Source organism: Pseudopodoces humilis, chromosome 32, assembly GCF_049639895.1.
Source record: "Pseudopodoces humilis isolate 2021_Gansu_Grassland_sample_001 chromosome 32, ASM4963989v1, whole genome shotgun sequence".
Classification (NCBI taxonomy): Eukaryota; Metazoa; Chordata; class Aves; order Passeriformes; family Paridae; genus Pseudopodoces; species Pseudopodoces humilis.
The window spans coordinates 2,157,942-2,166,756 of record NC_142231.1 but is presented as its reverse complement, the minus strand read 5'-3'; the positions used below and the strand labels follow the sequence as shown (position 1 = coordinate 2,166,756).

Genomic DNA, 8,815 nt, shown 5'->3' with positions numbered 1-8,815 from the left:
CCAAACACTTCATCTGCAAAGAGCTGAAAGAGCCCTTTTGTTTTGACTTTGCAACTGCCAGGTTGGAGAAGGCCTGGAGAAGTTTCCTGCCTCACCTCTTTGGGCTGGTGATTAGGAGAGAGAGGGATTCATCTCCCTAGTGTGAGTCAGAGCCTTCCTTGTTGTCCAGCCTAACCCACTCATTAAGACTTCTTCTGTTGGTGCAGAAAGCCCAGCCCCTGCGGAGAGCAAATTACCCCCATTTCCCTGAGCATGGCCCCAAGGACTCCTTGCCTTGGAGCTGTCTCCCCGTGGAGTCTCAAGGACATGTCTGGCAAAGTCACCCAAATTCAGCCATCACTTGCTGAATGGAGTGGATCTCACCAAGCTGGAACAGACTATTGTTCCTTTTTTGTTCCCCATAGAGACTTCCAGGAGATGAATCTGAAAGGGCTCTGACACCCAGCCCTGGGAGAAGCTCCAGAATAGTGAAAGCCAAAGAATTGACTGTCAGAAATAAGAACTTGCAGGATAATTCTAGAAAAAACTGTCACTGATGCCACAAACATATTTCTGTGAGCAAAAAGAAATATGTCACAGATCCTGGATGAAACCTGATTTGTTTCACTGGTGTTTCAGGGAAGGTCATCTTGAAATTCTGCACATTCCCAGAATTCCCAGAATTCTGTGATTCTGTGCATGTAACTGCGAGATATTTTGAGTCCTTGCATACAAATCCAGACCTTAAACTCAGTGAATTTACTGGTGTTTCAGACACAGAAATTATCTATTATGACACAACTTCCAAAGTGTTTGTTGTTCTACAGCTGACTTGCTTCTTCAATTTTTCCTTTGAGTTACTTTTCTGCACCCAAAATTGTGAAATTACCCCCCATAAAGTGCAAGCCCTCAAAACATCCCGTCACACGCAGCCCTATGAGACACAAAACCCCAAACGACACACTGCAAACAAATCACAAAGAGTTCCTTTAAAAATGTTCCTAAACTATAATTAGCACTAAGTTAGGGGAGTATTTCAAACCGTAATGTATTCGAAGGCAACTTGCAAACAGAGCACTTTTAGATTCCTTTTTATTTCCTCAGTAGTTACTATTTGCTGGGCTGGTTTGCATTTTGAGGAGCATTTATTGCTGCCAGGCAAACCAAACCCTTAAGTACTTAAATTAACATCCTGATCCTATCAAGGCCAGCTTCCCAAAATATATATAAGGGACAGCATCCCTGTGTCACTCCAGTGGGATCCCTGCTCCGATCCTGCACCAGAGCAGCCCCATAACTTTGCTATTCCACCTTCAAATAAGCCACGATGAGCAGGCAGGCACCGACGGTGAGATCTGTCCTGGGACGAAGAGGCTTCAGTTCAGCCTCGGAGATCTGTGGTCGCAGCTATGCCGCATCTGCCAGCCCACCTGTGCGGTGTGGGGCTGGCGCCTACAGCAGCAGGAGTGTTTGCAACCTGGGCGGGAGCAGGAGGATCTCCTATGTCAATGGGAGCTGCGGCACCGGCTGCTTTGGGGAGATGGGGTTCGGAGGCATGGGCTATGGGAACATTGGAGGAGGAAGGATTGGCCTGTGCAGCCCCCGGGGATACAGCATTGTGCGGGGGTACCCTGAGCGCAAGGCCGACGGCATCCAAGGGATTTGTATTGATGAGCGGCTGCTGAAGCCACTCTGCGTTGGCGTGGACCCGCTGGAACATGAGATACGCTGCCAAGAGAAGGAGCAGATCAAGACCCTCAACACGCAGTTTGCCTGTTTCATTGACAAGGTGAGTCCAGATGTGCTCTTACTCAAGGAAAAAAAAACCTGACCAACCCCTTCCCAAACCCATCTTATACCATGAGTCCACCGACCACCTCCAAAGCCCCAGTCAAGCTCTGCCATGAATCACTGAGCTGGGTCCACACAGGGGTCCAGCTTTCCACAGAGAAGTTTAAGATAATTCTAATAATTTTTAATAACTAATAATAATACTAAGAACATGTTGGTCCAGACAGAGATCTTTTTAATGGGGCTCATTTCAGCCCTGTTCTGGCATTCCATGGCCTTTGAGTCATGGCCATGGTTGCACTGGCCTTTCTTGCAGGTGTCTCCTCTTGAATAGTCTCAGTTCAAATTTTATTTCTTGGTGCAGCCCAGGTGGAAGCTACAGCCCTGACAGGTTCATCTTTCTGTCCTGTGTTAAATAATTCAAATAATTGCCTCCTCTCTTTGACTGTAAATACGGTGACAGTTCCAAAAGCTTTCCTGAAGGAAAAGGTGGTTAATCTTGATCCAGACATGTAGAGATCAAATCTGATCTGTCACCCAAGGATCCCTTTGTAGAAAAAACAGCAACAAAGCAGTTTCACTATCTGGGGACTCAATTTTATCCTAAAATACATCAGAGGCACCTTCTGGAGGAGTTTTGTTCCTAATACATATTAAGAAATGCAGATTTAGACACCAGGCTCCTGAATTTCTAAATAATGTAGACATGGGACTCTTTGATTTATAAATACTGTACACACAACATTAGATTTTTATTTAGAAATTTAGATTTCTAAATAATTTAGATGTCTGAATTCTAGATTTAAAAATAATTCAGATTTGTGGCATAAAGATTTAATAAGGGCAGAAAATTTTCAGATCATGGTGGTCTAGCATCTCTCACTTCCTGAAAATGCCATTCCTGCACCTGTGGTTCAGAGCAGAGAGTTAAACAAGTGTTGAGTCCCTGCCTTCACCTTTTTATTTGAAGAATTTCTATCTTTTGCCTTCAGGTTCGATTCCTGGAACAGCAGAACAAAGTGCTGGAGACCAAGTGGGGCCTCCTGCAGCAATACGTGCTGCCAAAAAAAGGGAAAAACCTGGAACTGTACTTCGAGAATTACATCTGTGACTTGCGGAAGCGCCTGGACTGTTTGCTTTGTGAAAAGCAGAAACTGGGCAGTGAAGAATGTGCCACAAGCCAGCTGGTGGAGGAGTTCAAGTGCAAGTAAGGACCTTCTGGGCTCCTCCATCTGGTAGTGTTTTGCTTTTCTGGTTTATCTCAGGCAACTTGTCCCAGACATGTGGCATGCCCCCTCTGGGAATGCCACATTATTCTGTCTCACTGGCAAGCTCTTTGCATTGGTAATGCTGTTGTTGCTCATGAAGAAGCTTCTGATCTTCGGATGGTTTAATGTTGGTCTCCAGACACTGATCTGGCAGTGCCCAGTGGCAGTCCCAGCAAGAAAGAGTTGCCATTTATATCTGAGGTTATTGTCATTTATACCTGATGGTTGATGTCTGAGTGTCCAAGCATTTTTCTTTTCTCAGCCCTTTTCTCCTCCTTTTCCAACAGGTATGAAGAGGAAATCAACAGGCGCACAACTGTGGAGAATGAGTTTGTGGCACTCAAAAAGGTGAGACACTCCAACAACATGAATCGTTATACCTGGTAGTAGGTTTATTTGGGGTAAAACTTGTCTGAATAGTTAATTATTAACAAAAATACACAAAAGTGTTACGATGACTTGGAGGGAGACTTAGAAATAGGCACAGGGCTGGAAAAACAGGCAAGCAGAAAGTAAAAATAATGTCTCCTCAAAGTTTACATCATCAGCACTACAGCACCAGTTCTGTTGCCTCAAAAACATTTGTGAAGTGTGGGAGGGGGACCAAGCAGGACAGGTCACACCAGAACACCAGGTTACTTCTGCCTGTCTCTCCACATCCTTTATTCTTGGACATCAGAAAAGCAGGAATCATTTGAAGAATATTAAAAATTTTTGCTTAAATACTCATTAGTCAGTTGTGGGTTTGTAGCTGTGTCCTAAGTGATAAATCAACTAATTCCTGTAAGTCATGTTGGAATGGTTTGTTTTCCTTCAGGAGGCACCAAGATATCCTGACTCGCTCTCCTACACCTTTTTTCTCTTGGAATCTTGAGACACATTTCTGTCTTGTTTCTGTTGCCTCCCTGTGTTTCTCCAACATTTACAGCCAGGTTTGAGCTGGAATGTATGTATCTCTCCTCTTGCAGGATGCAGACTGTATCTTCTTGAACAAGGAAGAGCTGGAGGTGAAGGTGGATCTTTTAAGGAGACAGCTGGAGCTGCTGAAATGTGTGTTTGAGGAGGTGAGTTCCTCTGGTACATCCCGGGACTTTGGTGGTCCTTGTCTCATCCTTCAGGTGCTCCAAATTTCTGCTGCTTGAAACTCCTCTGGGATGTGTCACATACAAAGCCCTGAATAATTAAAAATGTGGAAGTACAAAGTTGATATAAAATTAACACGATTATGCTGAAGATAGGGTGGTTCCCCTTTCCTTCATGCAGCTCCAGGTAGGAATTGGCTGTGTCCTAACCCTACCCTGGAGAAAAGATGTGTCCGTCTCGTTCCTCCAGATTGCAGCTGCCTGATTAGAGCTGAAGCAACTCCCAGTCCTGTCATTAAATCACTCAGGCAGCAGGAGATGAGAGGATACCAAGGGTTAAGTCACTCCAATTCCTTGCCCTTGATGTGGACAGAATTGCTGCATGTAGGTCAGCAGTCACAGGTGGCAACTCATCCTGCTGCAGGATTTTCTGCAGAGCCATCCCGAGGGACATTTCTTGAAGAATTGTTCTATCCCTCAGCCACTCTGTGTCCCAGCCCTTCCCTCCCTGCAGAGCTCGAGAGTTGAAAAGAACTGTCTAAGCCCTTCCCAACCCGCAGGAAAGGGCCCAGGTTGATCGCCAGCTCTGCGACACCTCAGTCATTGTCAAGATGGACAACAACCGAGACCTGGACATGGAAAGCATCATCAAGAACGTTGAATGCTGGTACCAGGAGATTGCTCAGAAGAGCAAAGAAGAAGTTGATGCTTTCTACCAGACCAGGGTGAGTAAGAGATCAGCTGGGTCTGTGCCTGGCAATGTCACACGTCAAAAGTGATGGTTGTCTTGTTTCTTGGTTCCAGTTTCAGGAGCTGCAGGATAAGAGAGGGAAATACTGCCATGACCTGCAGAGCAACAAGTGTGAGATTTCAGAGCTGACCCGGATGATTCAGAAACTGCAGTGTGAGCTGGAGAGTGTCAAGAAGCAGGTAGGAGATGTTTCCAGAGAAGTAGGACAGCTCAGACACAGGGCAAGGTGAGGCATTTATCTTTAGAAGACTTGAGATCTGATCTAGGTCCTGGTTAGAAAGTGAAAAGTGGGTGGAGAGGGATGGGATGTTGGTGGGTTTTTCCTTTTTGCAATTGGAAGAGCAGATTTATCCAAACCAAGTGTCCAAGAACTAGGCTAAGAAGCTTTGCAGACACCTGCACTGTTGCCCTCCCCTGACAGGTCTCCTGCCTGCAAACCTCCATTTGTGACGTTGAGCAGCGTGGGGATTGTGCCCTCAAAGATGCCCGGGAAAAGCACATTGAGCTGCAGAACGCTCTGCAAAAGGCCAAGGATGAGCTGGCCTGCATGCTGCGGGACTATCAGGAGCTGCTCAACATCAAGCTGGCCCTGGACATTGAGATTGCCACTTACAAGACTCTGCTGGAGGGAGAAGAGAGCAGGTGGGTGACACATTTCCCTCCTGTGTATCTGAGGCCACGGCAGTTCCGGCTCCCAAGTGAACTCTACAGCTCCAAGATCTCCCCAGGCTCACAGAAACTGGACCTGGGGTGGTGCCTGGAGACCATGGAGGCCACATGGGTGCCAGCAAAAACAGTTCCTTTCCTAGGGATAGTGAGGCATGTTACAACAAAGGACTAAGGGGTCTGGACTGTGGCTGGAAGTTGTGAGTAACATGTGTTTCTCTTTTTTTTCCCCACAGGATATGTGTGGGGAACCCTGTGAGTGTGTGTAAGTAACTGCACATTTTCAGCCATGAAGATTTCTTGTTCTAGGAAAGATACCTTTGGGAGCATTATCTGTCTGTCCCAGGTCCCTCTGCCTCCCTTTTCCAATTCTGAAATGATTAGCCCCAGAAATATCAAATAGCTTTAAATTTAAAAAAAATCAGCTTTTGGGGTGAGTGGAGAAGATCAAACTCAAGACCCTTTTATACCCTTGGAGGCAACAGGGAGATGTCCTGGGGGCCATGGGATATGTACTGAACCTGGGAGGCACCAACAACATGGGAAGGGGGAGGATCCATGAGTGGATGTGTTGGGACACGGGGGAGGAGTAGAAAGGAGCAGGGGCTCAGACATGTTGGACAAATCTGGAAGAAATCAGGTTTGGTTGGTTCTGTCATTCAAGAAACAACTTGCCTAGTGAAAGTCTTCCAGTTTTCCTCCCTAACTGCTGACTCCCATGGCCTCTGTTGCAGCTGTGGTCAGCAGTGGCTACAACATCCCCGATGACTGTGGGATGATGGCCAATGGGGCTGTGTGTGGCTACGGCTCCCTGGGCAGACGAGCTGGGAGACACAGCTCCCAGAACGGTGGATTCAGTTCCCGGAGTGCCGGAATCCACCCCAAGAGAGTCCTCAGCTCCGTGGCCAAGCAGTGCATCCCAGAGATGTTCTGCCAGGCTGGAGGGGTCAGCTGCAAAGCCGGGGGTTTCAGCTCCCGCAGCGGAGGGTACCCAGCTCGCACCGTGGTCAGCACTGGAAATGGGGGCCTGAATGCCAGGATGGGACCCTGCCAGGCTGGAGGAGTGCTCAGCTTTGGGAACCAGGGCTGCGTCATCCGGCAGCTGGCGGGGCCCCCCGTTGTTGTGTCCAGCAGCCCTGAGGTCATGGGGTGCAACAGTGGTGTGGTGGGGAATTTTGGGGTTGTCAGAGACCCCTGTGTGGTCCCATAGGGCCACGTAGCTCCTGGACAGCAGCGCTGAGACGCGCCAGCCCTGTGCCAAGAGGATGCAGAGTGATTCCTCTGCCCATTAGTAGCAACATTTATCACCAAACCCATTCCCACATTTATTAGCCCCAGATTTATCCCCTCAAAATGTGTTTTTCAGACTCCCAAAGCCTACAGACCCCTCTAGAAACTTATTCTGCAGGTGCTCAGCACAGTGGGATTTCTGAATCCTTACTTTAGGTTATCACAGCTTTAAGGGTTTGTTTGTTGTGTTGCTTCCCCCTCTGTCTTTTCCCATAATGAGCATATTAATTAACAATATTCCCCCCTCCAAGATCCCTCTTTTTACTTCCAGCTCCTCTCAAAGCATTTCAGAAAAGAGAATGAGGATTTAACTGCTTAATTTTCCCAGGAGATGCTGCAAAGAGCAGACTCCCTTTATTTTTATCCTATCATTTTTGGTCCAAGAAAACCCTGTGCTACAAATTTATGCTTAAATCTGAAACAAGGCAATTTTCAAAGCACCTGCTGGTTACTCCACAGCCATCAGCTCTTTTTTTTGTGTGTGGAATTTGCTTATGGATGAACACATAGTACTTTCGTTTGCTTCTGCATGTTGGGGTGGCTGGCTCAAGGCATGATGATTTTCAGAAGAGATCACCCCCTTTCCTTTTCCATCCCCCCAAAATGCTAAGGGAAATTACTGGTGCATAAATTGTCCAAGTTGACACCTTGTACAGCATGAATAAAGCTGTTCACACTGACTGCTCAAACTTCCCAGCTTCTCACTGTCCTCAATAAACTGCTTTGAAAGGACATCTTTTGTCTCTCAATTTTTCTGTAGATGGTATTTAAAGAAACTACAAAATAGGTGAAAAAATTCTCTGGGGAGAAGTAAGAACCAAAGAGACCTTTGCATTCTCTGTAGGCAGTTTGGGACATGGTGGGGCTCAGGTGTCACTGGGGGTTACTCTGGTTTATTTATCTCTTCATAGCATATCACATAAGATATTTTACAGACCAATTAACAATTGATGTCAAAGATTTCCAGAAACCTCCAAAATAATCTTGAGCACCACACGGTGGTGTTTTCCAGCCTGTTGCAATCTCCAAACAAAGTATTTGTTTGATCCTTTCATGTAAGAGCAGTTGAGTGAAGATGAATTCAGCACTGCCCTTCAGGAATCATAGGACTGGTGATCAGGGGTGTGGGACCAGAATCATGTTTCAGACACAAAAACTTTGCTTTAGTGGGTTTGGGGATGATCAAGTGTTATTTGAACTGACTTAAAAGGCAACAAGATCTCTTGGCCATAATGGGGTGGAATCGACTTTGCCCTGGTTTTGGAGTCTCCCATGTTGCGCTCAGCTGGGGATTTATTTAATGGAAAAAATGACATTTTCACAGGGTGATTCATCTGGTCAAACACAGGTGCCTAACTTAGCATGAAATGCATTGAACTTGAGGCCGTCTGCACCAATGGGATCTGTCCTGGCTCTGGAGGCAGCCCCAGGCAGGAGGATTAACTCAAATATGGGTGTCCCATGCCAGGCGCCTGCAAGTTCCCAGGAATCCTCCCTGCCTCTCCCCGCCAGACTTGCAGACATTATTATCACAGGGAATTTCTTCCTGTCTCCAGCCCAGGAAGAATTACAGGTCACACAGCCCCAGTAATCTCCACACTCTCACAGGCAAAATTCTAATTGCAGCCTGAAAAAAAGGGGACAATTAAAGGGTGAGGTGGGGCAGAAGATCAACACCTTTGGGGAAGGGCAGGGGATGTCATTTCTATGCTGAGAGTGGAAAATGCTTCATCCAGCTCTGACCAGCTGCATGTCAGACCCTGGTGGGGTGAGGTGGACACTTGTCCTCCACCTGTGCCCTCTCTTCAATGAGGAATCCCAGCTCAGCAGTTTCATTTTTAATCAGCTCCAAGTAGGTGGGATGGAGACCACCTCAGTAGGGAATTCTGTATTTGAGCTTGCTTTATTCACCACTTGCAAATGGAATTTGGAAATAGGAGTCCCTCACATCAGGCAGCTTCCTTTAATTGTGTGAACATCATGGATTC

General features: G+C 46.7%; 1 protein-coding gene across 1 annotated transcript; it reads left to right on the top strand.

The window, feature by feature from the left end:
- The first annotated feature begins 1,255 nt into the window (after positions 1–1,255).
- Positions 1,256–7,438, top strand: LOC102108361 (keratin, type II cytoskeletal 73-like). Its single transcript, XM_014260588.2, has 9 exons — positions 1,256–1,768; positions 2,763–2,977; positions 3,326–3,386; positions 4,007–4,102; positions 4,681–4,845; positions 4,925–5,050; positions 5,293–5,513; positions 5,774–5,802; positions 6,272–7,438. The coding sequence occupies exons 1-9, from the start codon at positions 1,307–1,309 to the stop codon at positions 6,745–6,747; spliced, it is 1,851 nt and encodes a 616-aa protein (XP_014116063.1). The 5' UTR covers positions 1,256–1,306; the 3' UTR covers positions 6,748–7,438.
- The last annotated feature ends 1,377 nt before the right edge of the window (positions 7,439–8,815 follow it).

Bases quoted from the DNA above. Each gene is read 5' to 3' on its own strand.
- LOC102108361 (XM_014260588.2), top strand. From the start codon at position 1,307: ATGAGCAGGCAGGCACCGACGGTGAGATCTGTCCTGGGACGAAGAGGC. The intron at 5,051-5,292 runs GTAGGAGATGTT...CTCCCCTGACAG, and splicing joins TGGAGAGTGTCAAGAAGCAG to GTCTCCTGCCTGCAAACCTC. The intron at 5,514-5,773 runs GTGGGTGACACA...TTTTCCCCACAG, and splicing joins CTGGAGGGAGAAGAGAGCAG to GATATGTGTGGGGAACCCTG.